General features: G+C 38.1%; 4 protein-coding genes across 11 annotated transcripts; 1 reads left to right on the top strand and 3 right to left on the bottom strand.

The window, feature by feature from the left end:
• Nucleotides 1-624: 624 nt before the first annotated feature.
• Nucleotides 625-5,431, bottom strand: LOC121234696 (peptide-N4-(N-acetyl-beta-glucosaminyl)asparagine amidase A). Of its 5 annotated transcripts, none has more exons than XM_041130750.1 (3): nt 2,754-5,431; nt 2,162-2,267; nt 625-1,698 (listed from the first exon to the last, which is right to left on the bottom strand). In XM_041130750.1, exon 1 carries the CDS (start codon nt 4,887-4,889, stop codon nt 3,024-3,026), a length of 1,866 nt encoding a protein of 621 aa, XP_040986684.1. In that variant the 5' UTR covers nt 4,890-5,431; the 3' UTR covers nt 625-1,698; nt 2,162-2,267; nt 2,754-3,023. The 5 variants fall into 5 exon arrangements, with proteins under 5 accessions (XP_040986684.1, XP_040986685.1, XP_040986686.1 ...); XM_041130751.1 differs by having other exon boundaries at nt 625-1,455; XM_041130752.1 differs by having other exon boundaries at nt 2,927-5,431.
• A 135-nt stretch (nt 5,432-5,566) lies between these two features.
• Nucleotides 5,567-9,984, bottom strand: LOC121234699 (rab3 GTPase-activating protein non-catalytic subunit). Of its 2 annotated transcripts, none has more exons than XM_041130755.1 (8): nt 9,618-9,984; nt 9,063-9,197; nt 8,573-8,764; nt 8,063-8,124; nt 7,809-7,966; nt 6,674-6,822; nt 6,447-6,590; nt 5,567-5,932 (listed from the first exon to the last, which is right to left on the bottom strand). In XM_041130755.1, the coding sequence occupies exons 1-8, from the start codon at nt 9,960-9,962 to the stop codon at nt 5,753-5,755; spliced, it is 1,365 nt and encodes a 454-aa protein (XP_040986689.1). In that variant the 5' UTR covers nt 9,963-9,984; the 3' UTR covers nt 5,567-5,752. The 2 variants fall into 2 exon arrangements, with proteins under 2 accessions (XP_040986689.1, XP_040986690.1); XM_041130756.1 differs by having other exon boundaries at nt 9,117-9,197.
• A 188-nt stretch (nt 9,985-10,172) lies between these two features.
• On the top strand, nt 10,173-12,219 carry LOC121234698. Its single transcript, XM_041130753.1, has one exon. The coding sequence runs from the start codon at nt 10,173-10,175 to the stop codon at nt 11,994-11,996; it is 1,824 nt and encodes a 607-aa protein (XP_040986687.1). The 3' UTR covers nt 11,997-12,219.
• A 515-nt stretch (nt 12,220-12,734) lies between these two features.
• LOC121234701 (polynucleotide 3'-phosphatase ZDP) lies at nt 12,735-18,294 on the bottom strand. Of its 3 annotated transcripts, none has more exons than XM_041130759.1 (12): nt 17,860-18,294; nt 17,680-17,745; nt 17,035-17,103; nt 16,481-16,552; nt 16,166-16,222; nt 15,620-15,696; nt 15,348-15,429; nt 14,910-15,014; nt 13,681-13,808; nt 13,461-13,530; nt 13,023-13,136; nt 12,735-12,953 (listed from the first exon to the last, which is right to left on the bottom strand). In XM_041130759.1, the coding sequence occupies exons 1-11, from the start codon at nt 18,235-18,237 to the stop codon at nt 13,065-13,067; spliced, it is 1,176 nt and encodes a 391-aa protein (XP_040986693.1). In that variant the 5' UTR covers nt 18,238-18,294; the 3' UTR covers nt 12,735-12,953; nt 13,023-13,064. The 3 variants fall into 3 exon arrangements, with proteins under 3 accessions (XP_040986693.1, XP_040986692.1, XP_040986694.1); XM_041130758.1 differs by having other exon boundaries at nt 14,898-15,014; nt 17,860-18,293; XM_041130760.1 differs by lacking the exon at nt 13,023-13,136 and having other exon boundaries at nt 14,898-15,014; nt 17,860-18,293.
• Between the last annotated feature and the right edge of the window lie 320 nt (nt 18,295-18,614).

Here is an 18,614-nt window from a genome sequence, read left to right as displayed (position 1 = left end):
TGAGATTGTTTTTATATCTAAATGGAAGCAATTGGACAGGATTTTCTTTCAACTTGGGCTTTAAAAACTTTCTCAATCTCAATGAGTAAAATATATTTATAAAAATACTAGAGCCACGAAGAGATTTTATAAAACCTATAAATTCACATTATTTCATATAATACGTTAAATCTATTTTACAATAAAAATAATTTTATAATTTTACACAACATTAAGTCACGATAATTTGTTAATTTACTTTTATAGGATCTCTTTATGATTAAAGCGTTTCTCATATTTAAAAAATTACATTTTTTTAATAATTTAGATTATAAATTGTTGTTAATTCCTTGAATAAATTTAGTTACAGATCTGTTCATTGAAGCTATGAAATAATAACATATGCTTCTTACATATTTAATGAAGATGGGACAAACTTTTGAACTAAATTGGAGGATGTTTCTTAGAAGAATAAAAACTTGGGTCATTTATACTGATAATTTGGACCCTCGACCTTATGCTAATTTTGAGTCCAACAAACGAAAGTATATTTTTTGTGAAATGGGTTGATGAAGTTGAATAGAATTGGATCAACGCAGAGAGAGTGATTATTCTTGGACTTCAGAAGCAAAGGTCAGAACTTTGAAACTTCGAACAATTCCCAGAAAATAATAATGCAAACTTGCACTCCATAATATAGTAGAGAATACGATACATATTCTTGTACTGTTAATAAAGTCCATTCTCTAATTTCTCTGCATTGCCATCCTCATTATCAGTTGTGTAGTGCAAATGAAACTGAGTCCAGAACCAAAATTTTATATACCAGACTGCATCGGTATCAGTTTTCAGATATTGAGCATCATGCACTCACATTCTCATCCAAACCTGCATAGGATTGAGATGCGAATTCTACAGGAAGAAAGGTAAATATGGCTCAAGAATATATTGAAAGAAATGGGGAATTACTTGATCCCATTCATAAAAATAAACAACTAGGCTAATAAACTCTCACTCGAACTGCCAAGACTCGGGATTTTCTCTTTTTTTTTTTTGGCAACGCTTTTCTAGAATTACGTTTAATGTCCCTAGATGACTTTCCAGAACGATTCCTCGGGTTGGTCGCGGGGCTCCGTGACATTACTACCACAGCTACTATCAGCCCTTGCCTAAAAGTGAAAGAATGGATTGAAGCAAGGAGTTCATTGGCCTTGCATAGTGAAGGGGAGGGGAGGAGGGGGGATTCTACCTCTTTGATGACCCATGGCTCCAGTGTGTCACTTGGTTAGCATTAATAGCTGTACTAAAGGTAAGATGTTGTCTGGAAACTGCTTACAAACTCAATTACCAGTTTTCTCCCATCAAATGACAGTACAGTTTGTTTCAGATCAGAACAATAATCTTCAACTGCCAAGTACCCACAAGAGGATGTAGCTCCTTCAGTTGGCCTTTCAGAATTAGCTCCATATTTTGTGACTGCAGGGTGTATTGGCATAGTAAGATATAACCATCATGGAGTGAGGTTGACAACAATCTAGTCTCTAGACTCTTTCAACACAGAATCAAAGGATCTAAACGAGACCAGGAATCAGTTAAAGGATGAAAATGAACCACATTCTTCAAGTCACGTATGACTATTCTTGTCACTCTAGTTTCCTCAAGGTAGGTGCTTCAAGCTGACGTATGAGCATGTAAAGCAAACTTCTCGCTGGTTGTACTCTAACAACAGTAGGAATATAAGCCATTCGGACACTAGGAGTAAACTAAGCATTCAGAAAACATTCTTTCTATTTTCTAAATTAGTCATTTGACTAATTTGCATAGCACAATTATACACTTCTAACAAGATTTACTTAGTTTCACCGTAATTAGTAAATAGAAATTAAGTAATCTTTGCACCTTTTAATAAAAGAGTACTGCTACAACTACAAAGAGATTACACAAAAATAATCCCACAAACTGACGTGACTTCATGTAGTCCATTAGATCTACTTTATAATAAAAGTAACTTTACAATCTAACGAATCACATCATGTCACATCAATTTGTGGGATTATTAATCCATTTGTGGTTAGAGTATTTCTCTTAAAAAGTGGTGCAATAAAAGTGAGCATCCATCTGCGAGAGTTTAAGATTTGATGAACACAAAGCACAAATCAACAGAATAAGAAGGTTTTGTTACCTGAACAACTCGCCTATTACAAGAACATAGAAGTTCTGAAAGCATACTGGCTATATATGGTAAATCTCATATGAAACAAGTATACGTGCGTATCCCCTTGAGCACCCTACATAAGTATAGTCATATTCAGGAACCTCTCCATTGGTTCAGTGGTTCAATGGTGAAAAGAAAAACACTTTTGAGTTACATGTATACTGCTCAATATACTTGCCAAACCGAAGTTTAGAACTGTTTTTTTTATATTATTCATGTCATGACAGAGTTTTGTAGTTTAGCAAATTTCTCTCACAAATTTATCTAAAAAATAATAGTGTTTATTTAATTTTATCAAGTTATCTAGTCTCAAGCAATAAAATGTGAGCATCTTTCTGATAAGTAAAATTCATATAAGAAATGAGCATCATAAGTACAGCATTTAAATAATTAAGCAAAATTGTGTCGCAAGAATAATATAATTCATCAATGGAAAGAATGACATAGTTCAAGTAAAAAATAAAAAAATTATTAGGTTTGAGCTCATATAATGAATAGACAGCCTACAATTAGACATTAATTAACAAATTTCGAAGAAAAAAATATCAAAATAGTGTACCTCATCATACACAGATGGAAATTTGCCAGAATATTTGAAGTCAGATTAGTAAAGAAGGTGTTCACCATCTATTGGAAAACAAAACCGGGATTTAATGCAGATAACTTAATACCCAATCACAAGAATATCCACAAGTCGGTCTTCTTAATGATTACAAACTACAATACACTTACATTTCATTTGTGGTACCGGTAGCAGGAATTCCCAGGAATATCATATAAAAGGAGTTATTTTATGGAGCAAATTGCAGAATCAACCAAGATGAACAATCTAAGCTCCTTTACTGTTATCAAGAAAACTGGGTGCTAGAAAAGGCCTTCGTGTGTGGAAAGGCTGCCGGCTGCTTAAACCAAAATTTAAATGAGACTTTGTTCTTCCTTTGCATATGTTTCCCACTTTATCGTACAGAATGGTATAGTTCGAGCTGCTCACATTTCTGAAGTAACAGAAATTGCTGCCATCATATTTGTACACTTGTTGTGTACTGCCCAATCCTCTGACAACCAAGTTGTTCTTTACAGCAATATAGCCCTGCCCATTCTGCACATTTTCGAGAGAGCTCTTTGATAAATCAGAGCCAACAGCCTCAGACTTCTTCTCATTAAATCCCAATGTGATATTTGCAAGAGAAAAAGAAGTTCCATTTCCTTGATCCAAGTAGTTGGAGTATAAATAAAGGGTAAATTTTTTGTGCGATTCCGATGAGTAAACAGAAGAGGATGGCATCTTTGCATGGACACTGTCATTGAAATGGGTGGTTTGATTCACAAGCTGCAAATTCCCATTATTCCCCATCACCATTGAATTACTGTAACGTAGGTTTTGAATCCAGTTGGTTGTGAAAGTCCCATGGGAAGACTTGACCCATCCACTTGATGATATGGACCTGCTTACACTAGTAAAAAACGTTCCATTTAAACCCTTAAAATCAGATTCCACGGAAAAAGCAAGAGGCAAGCTATTGTGCTTTAAAAGCTCCCCTGTTACTTTTGTGCTCTTGCTGTCCAACCAAAGATGCAAATTTGCATCTATGTACCAAACATTCAAGGCATTTGATACACTAAATCCGAACTCATGGACCTCTCCATCCAATATCTTCCCTAAAAATGGCGTGATTTCAATATTATAAGATGGGAGATTGAACGATCCAATGCCAGTAATGGGTCTCCACAAGAGAGGATTGATCCCTCCGGTATAAATCACAGTAAAAGGCCAAATTGCACCAACAACATCACCATCAAGACTAACCACAACCTCCCTAAAAGGTCCATTTCCAGGCGTACCAGTAAGATTATTGGCCTCAATGTACTCGTTCGGAGGATTCGAATACCAAAATTCATCATTTTCATGAAATGAAACATAGACCTCCAACACAGCCCTATAAGCATTTCGAGGAATGTTGAATTTCTTCAACGCAATATCCGTGGAATTCTCAACCTCAAACCACAGCCCATCATTCAACGGCAGGTCTCGCGAAAAGGGCAAGATCAAATCGGCCGGGGAATGATACTTGGACACAGAGCTATCGGAGTTCGACCCGTAACTATTGAACTTCTTTTCAGCAGGATAAAAACGAATGGTTATATTCACATGGTACACCCCAGTATAAGTATTATCAACCAGATTACCAAGATAAACAGCAAGTGTTTGATTCTTCATAAGCAGCGAATAATACCTGGTAATGTCCTTCTCAACACTCCAAACAATCCCAGTAGCCCTCGGCTCTGCCGTGCAGCTACGAAGAAGCTCGACCCCACCGAGCCAAACGCCGAAGATGCGGTCGAATTGCCGGCCTTTACAGGTTGCATTCCATTCAAAGACAATCTTGGAGAATTTTTCAGATGGGCAGTGTGAGGGAGGGGTATAGTTTGCAAGAACCGGGGGTTTGCCGTAAGTGTAGCCAAAATCATGTTGGAGGACGAGGTAAGAGCAAGGCTTGGATTTGGGGAGTTCGATGGGCTTGGTTACTTCAAAGAAGCGAGTCGGAGGGGTATCCTTGATGGGTGTGCTGTGGGAGAGAAACTCTGCTCTGAGGAGACTGGTTTTGTGGAGATTGGCTGTGGAGAAGAAAGGTTGGTAGAGAAGGAGGAGAAGAAAGAGGGAGGGAGGAAGAGGGGAAAGACAGGAGAAAGCCATAGGTGGTAGTTGTGTCGGACTGTTGGTTTTCCTTTATCTTTTCCGTGGGCAAATAAATGTGGGTTTTTTCTTTTCTTTTTCCTGTGGTGTCTTCTCTATTTGGAGTAAAAAACAATGCCTTTTAAGGAGCAAGATGCACTGATTTTGGTTAACAAATTGACAGGTTATTTAGGCCAGAGGGGAAACAGCTTTCCTCTCTTTTCGAATTGGATGGAATCTCTTACGGTACCAAACAAGCTTGACTTGGAAGTGAGTCTTTGGATACCATAATCTATACACTTTATATAGGCCAATGGGTATTGTCAAAGTCTGGCGTGGTATGGAAGGGGGAAAAGGCCAAAAATAAAACTAATAAATAAAACATAAATAGAAAAAACAAAAGACAGACAGATGTTGAATAGCTGGTGTATTTCGAGGTACATCCTATATACATGCGCGTAAAGTTGTCTGAATAATGTTTTCGATGTTACTTTTCCTTGTAAATGGCGTCACCTAAAAACTTCCCATATCTAGATTTTTCTTATGATGGTTATGTGTGAGCTGGCAATCCTATTTAATTTTGAAGGATTTCTTACAATTAACAATTCAATCATCATGTCATAAAATTATTTTCATCTCTCCCAGAATAACCTCACAACAATATAACAATCTATGCAACAACATAACTCAATCAAAAATAAAAATCAAATGAAGATGTATTCTTTTTTTTTTTTTTTTTTTTTTTTTAAATGCCTTTACTTTTTTCAACTCAAATGAGGGGAGGAAGGGCAAAATTGAATAACAGTCAGAAAAATTATCACTTTCCTAGGGCAAATAAATATCAGGAATTGAAAAAAAAAATGCTTATACTATTTACAAATCAATTAATTAAGGGTTCGATTCAGAACTGAAATTTGACCAGAATCCCCATTCAACAGGAAAACCTCCAAGGGGACATAAGGAGAGGTCATAGATGATCCAAATCTGTAAGTTGGTTGCAGTATTTTAGCACCTTTAACACATTGAATAATTCGAAGCCGAGGTCCAGTTCTCATCTGCCAGATCTGCAGCAAGTCCACACCAGAGAAAATATACTTAGGAACTGATCTGAAAATTTTCATAGAACGCTGTATTGATGGTGAACTGCTTGAGTTGGAAGAGCTCAGTAAAGGCATCTTAGAGCTCAGTAAAGGCATCTTGTTTCTCGTTTTAGGATTAAGATCATTTGGAAAAACCATTCCCAGACAGCTTTATAATGTCACAAAATTTCCAACCATCATTCACTTGTAATCTCCAGGACCACATTCAAGGTAAATCATAAGCTCCAAGACTGTAAAAACCACAGCCGTGGTTTTTACATAGCAAATAAAAGACCTGTCCATTTTTAACTGTGTGAATATGCTTTATATTATGGAATTTTATCTTTATTTCTTCCCTCAATACATGCTGACTTATCTTAACCAATAGGCAAGTTCTTCCAGCTAGAATTGCAAGATACCTCCATCAATAAGCAACAATGAATGGCTCAAATATAGCAAAAGAATACTTCCATGAGAGGAAAGAGGAAAAGGAATGTACCTCAATAATTCCTTTTCGAGGTGCATGAATAGCCAAGCACAGACAGTAATCGCTCTTCACAGGTTCATAATAACTGGAACTCGGTGCTGTAGTGTCTCTATTGACTAGCATCTCCATGAACAGGCAGCAAGCATCGCGATATCCCTGAAAATCAATTTAAATCCACTGTTTGGGAGAACAGATTACACCAGAAATAACATTAGGAGTTAGGAATGACAAGGGAGAACCTTCCATAACCGCACCACCACAAGTGCCTGCGTGTCTAAGAGTAATATGCGACCAAGTGAATCTGTAATTGCGGCCAATGTACCGCTAGGTGATAGGGTCAGCTTCTCACCCTTCCTAGGATGATCTTTCAAACAAGTCAAAGGAGAAGCTGCCACAAATCACGTTCCCAATCAATGAGGCAAGAGAAATTTGTAGACAGTTGAAAACAAGTGACTTATCAGGAAAAAAAAAGAAAAGTAAATGCTAGATACAATCCTAAAAGCCCCACGCACTCCCTTTGAAAAAATGTGAGGTCCACTATTTACCCACTTTTTCAAAGGGAGTGCGTGGGACTTGCACACCCTAGACCTACAAATATCATTTCTCAAAAAACAAATTGTAGACACTTGAAAACAAGTGCTACCTTACAGGAAACATACTGGCAATTCAATAACAATTCCATTCACAATCAACTGATGATAGATTATATCATAAAATTTTCACCTAAAAAATTGAATAAATGAACAAGAATGGATGCACTGCACCATGTCCATGTTGTTCGGTTAGCACCATAAGAGCATCCTTGTGGAGAAAACCTTTCCATTATTATTGCTATTTTAACCATAACAGCATCTTCAAGCATATTGAGACATTTTTATCAAAAACCAAAAGACTACGCCCACTAAAGTATGCAGCCAACCCAATGCATTGGGACCCTCCCTCCCTCAAGCCACTCCAAGTAGGCCCACTGAAATATGTAGCTAGCCCAGTGCTCTATTTAGCATATTGGCACCCTCCCTCCCTGCCTTACAGTCATTGTTAACTTTGTTGTGTTTTATTTTTCCCTTCTTACCCATTCTTAACACTATGTCCTGCATGTACTAGCATGTGTACTATATGCACACAAATATATGAGCACATCTATATATCCATAGATGCATGTGTACATGCACAATTACGTATTTTCAAACTGCAAAATAATGCGAAATAAATTATTATATGTTTCATCAACCGCTTCCTTCGATTACTTTATTTGAGTATAAAGCAACTACCATAACAATAACCATTTTTTTATCGATAAATAATAATTTTATTGATGATAGTATATAGGCATAGTCACAATAACAAAATTAGAAATGAAATCAATAATTCTACCTCGAGCAAATGGTTGAGGCTTCACATCTGATTTTCTTGGTGAAGTTTGTTCACTCCGCCAAATCAATTTAGAAAACGAAGCTATTGTCGAAAATGTTGCGGGCACGACTTTTGATAAAATTGCTCCCACTAGAGACCTGCTTTTGTCTTCAGAAAGCCTTTTATAGGTTGAAATAGAACTTAGTCAATAAAATATATATAGGAAATAACAATAAAACAAGTAAACATTATATAGCAAGAAATCCCATCACTACCTGAATGCTGAAATCACAGCATCCTCTCCAATGGTGACAGCACAGTAATAGCGTTGACTTGACTGCCCAACAATAAAACCAGCTGAATTCAAATACCAGAATAACTTCAGAAGTATTGCTGTGCCAGAAAGGTGGCAACACAACATGAAAGTATCATAGAAAAAAACTACTCTGCCGCCAAATACTTACCGCTCCGTTCAGTGAATTTTGTTTTTTTTTTATTTAATGATTAAGGAAGTAATTTTTAATGTATTGATGTATTTTTTTATATTTTTTTAAAATATCTAAAATGATTAAAAAATGTGAATAAAAAAAAACACTGCTTTTACACTAGCGGTCACTTGCAGCAGTAAGCTGCAAGCGGCACAGTAGTGCAGCTCAGCTATCATAATATGTTTTAGAAACCAACAAACATAATATTGTTTTTTATACGTCCCAACACATAATAATCTTGGTTAGCTAAACAGTATCTTAACCCATCAACACAGCTTCTAAAGAAAGAAACTGTACCTGGAGTTCCATCAGTGGTGGGGGCATTGTGCCAGTGATAGCAGCATCAGCACAACTACCATACTTGCTAACATTCCATAACTGGAAAGGTAATCTCCCATAAGGAGTTTCTGGGGCCTCTAAATCTCGTTTTTTTGGTTTCTGATCCCAAAACTGAGTATGTGTTTCTTGAAACCATCGGTGCAGCATACTCTAGATATCAAGAAAGTTATGAGTCATAATTAATCAGGATCCCTGGAGGAAAGAATCCAATGACTCTCAGAGTATAACAAGGATATTTAGGAGACAACCGAGAACTTTCACAGTAATCACTAAATAGGAGCTTATTATTTTCTCCTAGAAATCCACCAAAACCAAGAACTAACTCATTTAATTCATGTTAATTACCATAAAAATTTCATAATTAATGAGAGAGCACGTAATAGTTTATGTTAAAAGATGTAATCACTTTGAAAATCTTTCTAGCTTGGCAAAAAATAGTATAATCTACCTGAATATCAGAACCATCATAACGAGCGACTACACCAGGCATAACAACACAAACCTCCTCTGAGGATGCGTCTTGGGTCAAATCTCTCTTTGTTCCTCGAACTCTTATCTTCAGAATTCTTCCAGGATATAACAGCTGCACGTAGACAAATTAATTATGAGTTTCCAGTTTAAGCTCAAGTATGTCGAACTCAACAAGTCCGTAGACTCCAAAAGAGAAAAGAAGTCCGTAGACCACTGATGATCAATGACATGCACAAAAATAAGATTCACATAAGAAATTTGACAAATTTGATTTACACAGATTCTCAATAAATTCAATATTTCCCCATAATCATCGATAAGTGCAGAAGGAGAAGCCATTGGAGCCAGAGTAATTTGGCACAAATAGATATTTTTCCGGATAGGTTGCGAAAAAAGTAGAATTGAATAAACCTACAAATTATCTATCATCCCAATAAATGTCCAGCTCCGTCTCGCCAACGAAAGAACTTAATGTAAATAGGACAAAAAGAAAAGAAACAATCAAAAACCAAATATTAGCTAATTCATTCACCTGTTTGTGAATCAAATGGCCACCCAGAGAGTAAATCAGCAAATATCCGCAAGAGGTCCCGGCCACAACCACCCTAATTTCGTCGAACACTAACCACTCAATGGCGGTGATCTGCTCCGCCTCGATGGGGGAGAGATCGGGCACGATCTTGATACGGTGACCATCGGAATCGGACCATCCGAGAACGAGGATAAGGAACCTGTTGGCGAGCGCGAGGGCATGGGTGTCGAGCGCGCAGAGAAGGTTCGGGTCGTCCACGAGCCACCCTTCCTTTCCGGCCCCGACCTGGCTCAGCTCCTCGCACGCGATGCATCCCAGCTCCGTCGTTTGGCTCCGCTTCGCCATTGATTAGATCGGAGTCGTTCGCATGTTGCAGAAGAAACTACTACACGAAGGAAGTAACAGAACTTTTATATTCTTCGAAACGCAACGTTTTAATGTGTTGTAACCCCTCTCTGTCTGTGAGCAGACGACACCGTTTTTTCGGGTCCTATAAATATAAAGAAGAAGAACAGAAGACAGTCCCTCCCTTCCACAAGTCCATTTTCTTAAAAAATGCAGACTCCTCAAAACCTCTCACTGTCTAAAACCCTGAACCCATCTTTTCCTCTTTTCCTTCTACGATGCCCATCTCTCAGACCCGCCTTTGCAAACCCTCTCCGCATCAATACCCCCCGAAACCCCCCCTTCGTCCGCTGCTTGGCCGGCCGGAGCAAGAAGAAGAAGCCCGCTGGGTCGCCTCCCGGTCGAATCGAGGGCAACGCGGAGTTCCGGCGGGCTGTGAAGGAAGGCGCGCGGCAGAAGAGCAAAAAGCTCGCAGAGTCTCGCTTCTACCGCCTCCACAAGAACCCCAAGAACAGCAACCACGCCGATAACTTCACCGAGGACGAGCTCCAGGAGATCGGCCTTGGCTACGACCGGATGGTTCGTTTCATGGAAAAAGACGACCCCAGACTGCGCCACCCCTATGACTGGTACAAGTATGGTGAGTTTGGTCCCTACTCCTGGCGCGGCGTTGTCGTCGGGGACCCAATTCGCGGGCGCTTCTCGGACGAGCGAGTGACCTTAATTAGCGAAGTGAGGGACCAGGAAGAGTGGGAGAAGATAGAGCAATTCGAGATGGCTTCGGATTATGGGAAAAGATTGAATGAAATGGATGAGAGTAAAGGGTGTAAGCATTTCTGGGTGTTTGTGAGGCACCCCAGGTGGAGGATAAACGAACTGCCTTGGCAGCAATGGACTTTGGTGTCTGAGGTCGTGGTGGAAGGTGGGAAAGGGAGGTTGGATAAGTGGAGTCTGATGGGTAGGTTCGGGAATAAGGCGAGGGCATTGATAACCCAATGCGCGGCGTGGATGAGGCCGGATATCATATACGTGAAGAGGCCGGTGTATCAGTGCAGGTTTGAGCCCCAGGAGGAGTTTTTTAAGGGGCTGGTACCACTGCTGGATCCGAGCACGGAAAGGGAATTTTTGTTTGAGGTGAGGAATGAGGATGGGAGTGTGGAGCTGTGTACCTATTTCGGTGGGTTGTGTAAGATTGTGAGGTCGAATCCGAAGGCGTTTGTGGATGATGTGGTGAAGGCGTATGAAAGGTTGAGTGACGAGAGGAAGTCCGAGTGTTTGGCATTTTTGTTGAACAATCATCCAACGCGATTGTTGCATCCGTATACCAAGGAGTGGAAGGCAAAATTGGAGGAGATGGAGTTGGGATGTGATGCCCCGGATGATGATGAGGACTCCAGTGGTGGTAATGCCGGTGAGACTGAGATAGTGGATTGGATTGAGGATGATGACAATGATGATGATGAAGAAGAGGAAGACGAAGAGGATGATGAAGAGGAAGATAATGTAGTCATGGACATGGAAGACGAAGAATTTGGAGATGACGAACCAGGTAGCGAAGAAGATGATTTGAGGGGAGAAGAGGATAAGAATGGTTCGAGGGGAGAAGAGGATAAGAAGTTCTGGGAGGAATTTCGAAATGCATCGAGCAGCGCTGATGCAATGGAGAAGTTGGCCAAACGGAGTATGGAAGTGTCTACTGAGTTCTACAAGCAGCAGTTGAGGACAATGGAAGAAGCACAGCAAAAGGGAGAAGGAACAAACGTTGTTGAGCAAAAAGGGGAAGAGAAAGTTGCAGAAGATGACGGGGATGAAACAGCTTTGAGGGGCAAATGGCCAAAAGTGAGTCCACAGGAATGGAAGTATGCGGGGGTTGGTCGATGGAGGAGAAGGATCAGGAAGACTAAGATTCCTCCGGAGCTATTTTTGCGAGCAGCAATAAGACCGTTCAGTTACAGAAATCTTGTGAAGGAGATTGTTTTGGTGAGGCATGGAATTGTGGATGGTGATTTTGTTGCCAAGGCTTCAAGCATTTGATGTAGAAGCCATAGATGAGCGGTTTTCTAAATGGTTTAAAGACTGTATTTGGTTCATTACTAAACCAGAGTAGCAGCTTTTGAGTACTTGAAACAGACCATATCGTAAATGAATCACTGAAAATGTGTATTGTCTTGGTGCCTGTAAAAGGATTTTTGGCAAATGTGTGTCGTCTTGGTGACTGTAAAGAGGATCTTTGCAATGTTAAGACATTTTCCAGTAAGTTCTTTTTAGAGAGAAAGAGAGAGTATTACGGCGAGATTCAAATGCAAAAATCATTCCCGCTGATAGTGTTGGCTTATCAAGAAAGGATATACATACACAGGCGCACAGACCAAAATAAATAGAAGCTTATTTTGGTGTATGAAAGCAAACAAATCATGGTTATTTCCTTCCATTTGTTGAGCCCAGTATATACTGCTCCACTAATATATTATATATCTGAAGTGAAGTGGGCTCCAAGGGTCAGTGAATAACTGAGTCCTTGATGCAGTTAAAAGCATATATGATGAAACCACAAAATGCATCGTTTGTATGGGGTTCGAGCTGGGGAAAAAAAAAATTGCTTTAATGCATTAGACCAGTTATCAAACTGTCCAGTTCGGCCTAGATTCTCCTGGACAACCATTTACTGATAGATAAATCAGAATACAAAATGGGTCAGCCCTAGATTTCTCAGCGAGAGAGAGAGAGAGAGAGAGAGAGAGAGAGAGAGAGAAAGAGAGAGAGGAATCGATGGAGGGAAACTGTTGTTCTACTTAATTATACAAGCATCAACATATAAGTGACTAGGAAATGTGCGGGGAAAACAAACAGTTAAAAGTCAAGATCGTGGCTAATCGGTCCAATATTTACTTGCCAACGAGAAACTGATGATAAGCCTTCAGAAGGCACTGGCCACTAATTTCCTCACGAAACAAAGTACTCCTCAGGGACATAAAATTTCAAACCGACGGCCTGCAACAGCAAAGAAAAATTTGAGAATAAACATTCTTCAACCTGGGGTATTTATGGTCATTTACCCACCTTATTATATCTAATGCTGACTGAGATCCAGGCCACAGCATATTAGGAAACCGATAGTTTACTAGCCTTGCTGATATCCAAACACTGAATATTTTTCATATAGATAGGATATACCAAAGAAAGCATTGGTTCCGTAAATTAATTATTCATAGCAAAGGAAATGGAAGTTTCCTGCTCTGAAATTAGGGAAGCTTTCAAGCTGCCATGAAACCATAGCAAATTTTCCAATCTGAAATCCATATGAAAAACTTGTTTTAAAATGAACCACATAGGAGTAGTATTGTTGAGAATGTAGTGCGTAAGTTTCATTAATCTGCAACAAACATTATGCAACTTGCAGGTGAGAAGAAAAATTTGGTTCTGAAAACACTGAACACAATATCCCATAAGAAACTAGCATATAAAAACAATACAAAGATTAATCAAAAAAATATTTACCTGTGCAAATTTAATATCAGCATCACTGTGATCATTCAGTCTCCCAGCTGCATCACCAACATAAAAGGATCTACAACACAGATCCCTTTTAAACGTTACGAAAACAGGCATCCAGCTATATTCAACAGAAAAATGAAGAAGGTAGTTCGGAGAATTTGTTCATGTTGAGAATACTGGAAACCAAAACCAGGCAAATAAACAGAGGGAAGGAAGAAATAACTGATCTATATCAATGGAAATGCCAGAGTTGAAGTGCTTCTCCATAATATGCCACATTCCTGGTTTGGGTTTACGAAATGCATCTGCTGCTTGACCAGAAGATTCACCTAACCCACAAGCTATAAAGACCTGCACAAAAAGCATTGCAAGCCAACTTGCATATTTACTGGGTATTTTTCACATTATCCTAACCAAATCATTATTCCACTAGGAACTTTAACAAGCAGTAGATTAGGGCCCTCACTGAAGTGCCATTTCTTTTTGTAAATGTCCGTATTTATGATAACAATGCATAAAAGAAAGTCCAAGGCCAAAGATTAATAAAGAACCTGTTGCCAAAACAATTAAATTTTAAAAACACACCCATCAATAGATGATCCAGAAACTCAATCCCTATGAACGAACACTTACATGAAAAGCTATGCATGCTTGAGTGGAAATCATCAAGACTTTACTAGATCTTGTATTTCAAGCTTACCAGGTCTTGAAATATTGTTCTAAGGCTTAATCAAGCTCTCAACATTTGTCCAAAAAAAATACAAGAGTCACAAGCCAGATGGCAAACATCATCTGACTGGAAACATGTATATATGTATTTTTTGGCCGCGCCTCGTTTGCTTACACAGTTTAGATAAGATGAGATGAGATGTTTTGTTGAAAGTTGAATAAAATATTGTTAGAATATTATTTTTATTTTGGGATTTGAAAAGATTGAATTGTTTATTATATTTTGTGTGAGAGTTTGGAAAAGTTGTAATGATTATATGAGATGAGATAGTTTGGTTTTATGTAACCAAACCAACCCTAAAAGACTTTAGGATTTGATAAAGCCTAGCATGAGAAAAAAAAATAGCAGCAACAGGCATGCAGAGAAGAAAAAACCTACCGTTTATGAAGTACCAGTTTAGTGAAATTCAAATGTCAAGACAGGACAAACAGATAACCTTAATAAGTTAAAATCCGATTTCAAAGGGAGATTATTTGATTGCCAACTCCTCATAAAAAATCACTTTGAATTGTGAGCTAACAAAAAAAGCAACTGAATTATCTTTTTTTCCAGGCACCAAATGCAGCGATTATCAAATAAGGACATACTTAACATCTTGGGATCTCCCAAGAATGACAATAGAGTTTCAATGAAAGATAATTTCACAGTTGTTACACAAATGGGCTTGGTTTACTGACCCAAAGACAAATGCAAACTGTCATCCTGACTACCTGCATTGGTACCTTCACTTTCTTGATAAAATTGTTGAGGCGTCCAATTTTTGAGTCCACGGCAACCTGTCTCTTTTTCTTCCAGCGCTCAATATTTGATTCATTAGTGAAGATTACCTGATGGTAATATTCTTGATGATTACAAAGGAAGACTAAGAACCCGCACAATTGAACAAAGTAAAGGTTACTGTAACAAAGCGTAAGAATCATACTACATTTGAATAAAAAGGGTAAATTGTACCAACAGGTTTCAGGAAATGCTACTGCGAGTACTTGGCATATAATCAATCTGATTAGTGACAATTACTTGTGGCCATTTTTTATGGGAATTTGATCCAAGAAAAACCAAATTTCATGGTTTATAATGGGACTTGAAATAGGAGTTAAAATCATGATATTAAATTACCCTCAATATACTTCAACTAGGTTTAATTAAAAAATGAAACAAACCAGTTTGTAGCCATCATTGTACAAGCTCTGTAGCTTATCAGGGACTGAAGGATACATAAGGGACCAAGCATCGGCACCTACTCTGAAACCAGAAGAGCATATTAGGTTTTTTTATCAAAAAAATCACGTAACAGTTGACTCTAGGTGAGATGAGTGGTGTGTGACAAATTTCTACTAAAATTTTCAGAACAAACCCATCCAAAGAATACTTTTATGAAACCCAGAAAAATGCTATTCAATATAAAAGCCTCAAACATTATATACTGCTATACCTCTTCACAGATGTTTTGGCAAGAGTTCCATCAAAATCAAATGCCGCAATTTTGTTTGAATTGTGAAGACCATCATCCTGCAGAAAGTAAAATGTCTTATATAAGAAGCTAAAAGCGCTGCTTTTGTGCTGAATCATAATATTTGATAAGCTATAAATCAAAACCATACAAATACACGTGTGCAAGACTTAAAACTTGCATGTGCAACATAGTGAGTTTTTCCACAATGTTTTCTGGGTAAGTAAATTTTTAAGGAATCAAACTGCCAATTACAGCAGTAAAAGAAATGTACGTCAGTAAACAGTAAAAAGTGGAGGAACCAGCTTGCTTTGACCAATCTCTGAGCTGAACTATTCACAATAGAACTTGAAAAGGAAAAAAATATATAAATTCCACACTTCATTTGTTTGTTGGAGTAATAGTACTTTGCTTTAATCTGATGCAGATCCTTGATCATTAATATATTGAATAAAAATTCAAAAACTCTGTACTCTTTCTGGTAACAACCAAGCAACTTCCAGAGACAAATGAAAAATATAAACTCACCTGTTCAAGATATATGATTGTGTTGAATGCCTTCCATTTTGGTTGAAGTGTAGCATCCTAAATATAAATAATAATGAATAAATAATAACAATAATAACATCAACTAAACATTTCAAAGTTTAGTAGGTGGTATAAGTATGCAAGAAAAAGGGTTGTTATGATGATACAACATATGTGTGTGTGTATTAATGCATATACATGCATCCATATTTATACATATCTTACTACTGCAATCAATACCTACTCTGACAAACAAGATGTTCCAAAGTCATTAAATTATTAACCAGAGAAAAGAACAATGGAATTTGACCATACTTTGTACATGTTCTTCACGCTGGAAACTGAGAAGGCTACATCTAAATTAGCTTCCCCATCAGATGTAGATAACTGCAAGCAATAGTGACAAAAATTTATATTAACAAATTAGCCGCTAGATAATGAGAAGGTAATCAAAGAATATTGAAAAACACTGTTCAGGAAAAACATATGATAATAAAGGCTGAAATAAACAATCAATGTCAGGTTGGCACGAGTCTCAATGCCTCAGAGGCTAAATGCTTAAGATGGGAAGTAAAATATCAAAAGAAGCTACACCAACCCATGCTTTAGGAATCACACATCAAAGATATAACCTTCAAATTTCGAAAAAGAGCTTCCTTGGAAGCACAACTTTCAGCACGAAAATGGGTTTAGTAACTGTAGTTGCAACCGTCTGACGCTAGGGTCCTTAACAACATTCTTATTAGTACAGCTGATCTGTCTATATATTGTAAATAACATAAGCTTATAGTTCCATCAACAATGAGATGTATATACCCAATCAACGAAATCAATTAATAAGCATCCACTTAAAAAGATAATTTTGCTACCTTGGCTTTCTTTGCATCCCTTTCTTTAAGTTCATTTTCTTCATCATCATCGTCATCTCCTTTATGAACCTGTTAACGAAACAACAAAAACTAATGCCAAGGCACTAGCTAAATACAGTGATGATAGTAGACTTAAGGCTTTTACTCTATATAATCTTAACCCCTTAATATAATGACAGATTTACACAACTTATAAAAGGCACTGACATATCTACCTCCGTCCAGGAAAGTGACAGACACACGAAGTATGAAGCTACAAGTGGAAAACAAAAGGGAACGAAAAAAACAGAGAGCCATGGCAGATGTTACTAAAAGACCAGGTCACTCCAAATCAGCCAAACATGAAGCATACGTTACAGAGGGTTTTTAAACAAATGAAATGCAAATTCACTAATACTCCAAATTTCCAATGGCTTCTGGTAGTAATTCATTTAGTTTTGATGATACCTAAAAGGAAGAGAAAGCGAAAGGAGGCTAATAGTCCATGGAAAGTGAGAAAGCATGCAAATTGAACACATCTATTGCATGGACCAAAATCAGCAGCGTATAAGAGCTCCATGCCATACGATGAAACACATTTTCACGTCTTCTATATAATCTGTTTTCCTTGCACATTTACGAACTATATCAAAAGAATCAACATACCTCTCCATTACCCACGGAGTCATCACATCTACCCAACGACTTCTCCAGCGCTTCCTGATCACTTCTCTGTAAACACAAACATAAAAGCGAACATTTAATAGAAGAAAATTCATAGAAACCAAGCACCATACAAAGAAAAACTCTAAACCCTGAACCGTAATTTCCAAAACCCAACCAAACCTGCAAAGCCTCGAACCCCTTAATCGCCTCGGCCGAGCAGACCGTGGCCGCTCCAACCGGAAAGCAATCCAAGTGGTGCCATTTGGTCATGTCGAATCCTCGCGCGTCCCGGCTCACTATCCCCACCCTGAGAGCCTTCTTGATGATCGCTTTCGCGCACTTCTTGCACGAGGACCGGTCCGACTTCGCGTACTCGGCGACAATATGGGAAGGAGGAGGAGGACGAGGCGGCATTGGCGGTTTTTTGAAGGAGAAGAGATAAAAACGTTTCGGGTTTTGGAAGCGAGAGAAACGTTTCTGGAAGATCAGTGGAGAATCGGGGTTTTGGGGGCGGTTCAACGGGTGGGGTAAGCAGCAGAGTCTGGAGACTGTTAGCATAAAGTGAGCAAGATTGAGAGAGAGAGAGACGCAACCACACCGCCCGAGGGTGGCAATATATGACGCAATACGTTAATTCAATCGACATGATAATAACGAATTTAAATTTAATTTTAATGGATTCGGATTAAAATGTGTTAATCTGATAAGTAATTAACTATTAAGATACAATTGCTTAATAGATGATAACATGTCAACTTATTTTGACCCGTTAATAAAGTTAAAATTACAATTATACTCTTAGACCTAAAAGTAAAATTGTTGAGATTTTAATTTCGATATTTTTATTGTTTGAATTGTAATTTTAGATTTGTAATTAGTTTTATATTTTTTATAGATATTGTAATTTTAACATTTATATAAAATTATGTTAAACA

The sequence above is a fragment of the Juglans microcarpa x Juglans regia genome, chromosome 6D (genome assembly GCF_004785595.1).
Source record: "Juglans microcarpa x Juglans regia isolate MS1-56 chromosome 6D, Jm3101_v1.0, whole genome shotgun sequence".
Lineage (NCBI taxonomy): Eukaryota > Viridiplantae > Streptophyta > Magnoliopsida > Fagales > Juglandaceae > Juglans > Juglans microcarpa x Juglans regia.
Note: the sequence above shows the minus strand (reverse complement) of the source record. Positions and strands in the feature narration are given on the sequence as shown.

Coding starts and splice junctions, on each gene's coding strand:
- LOC121234696 (XM_041130748.1), bottom strand. CDS start 4,889: ATGGCTTTCTCCTGTCTTTCCCCTCTTCCTCCCTCCCTCTTTCTTCTC.
- LOC121234699 (XM_041130755.1), bottom strand. CDS start 9,962: ATGGCGAAGCGGAGCCAAACGACGGAGCTGGGATGCATCGCGTGCGAG. Junction 7,967..8,062: donor GCTGTGATTTCAGCATTCAG/GTAGTGATGGGA, acceptor AACCTATAAAAG/GCTTTCTGAAGACAAAAGCA. Junction 5,933..6,446: donor CTCGAAAAGGAATTATTGAG/GTACATTCCTTT, acceptor GACTTGCTGCAG/ATCTGGCAGATGAGAACTGG.
- LOC121234698 (XM_041130753.1), top strand. CDS start 10,173: ATGCAGACTCCTCAAAACCTCTCACTGTCTAAAACCCTGAACCCATCT.
- LOC121234701 (XM_041130758.1), bottom strand. CDS start 18,237: ATGCTAACAGTCTCCAGACTCTGCTGCTTACCCCACCCGTTGAACCGC. Junction 17,104..17,679: donor ACTCCGTGGGTAATGGAGAG/GTATGTTGATTC, acceptor TTTCGTTAACAG/GTTCATAAAGGAGATGACGA. Junction 13,809..14,897: donor AAGTGAAGGTACCAATGCAG/GTAGTCAGGATG, acceptor CTTTTTGTGCAG/GTCTTTATAGCTTGTGGGTT.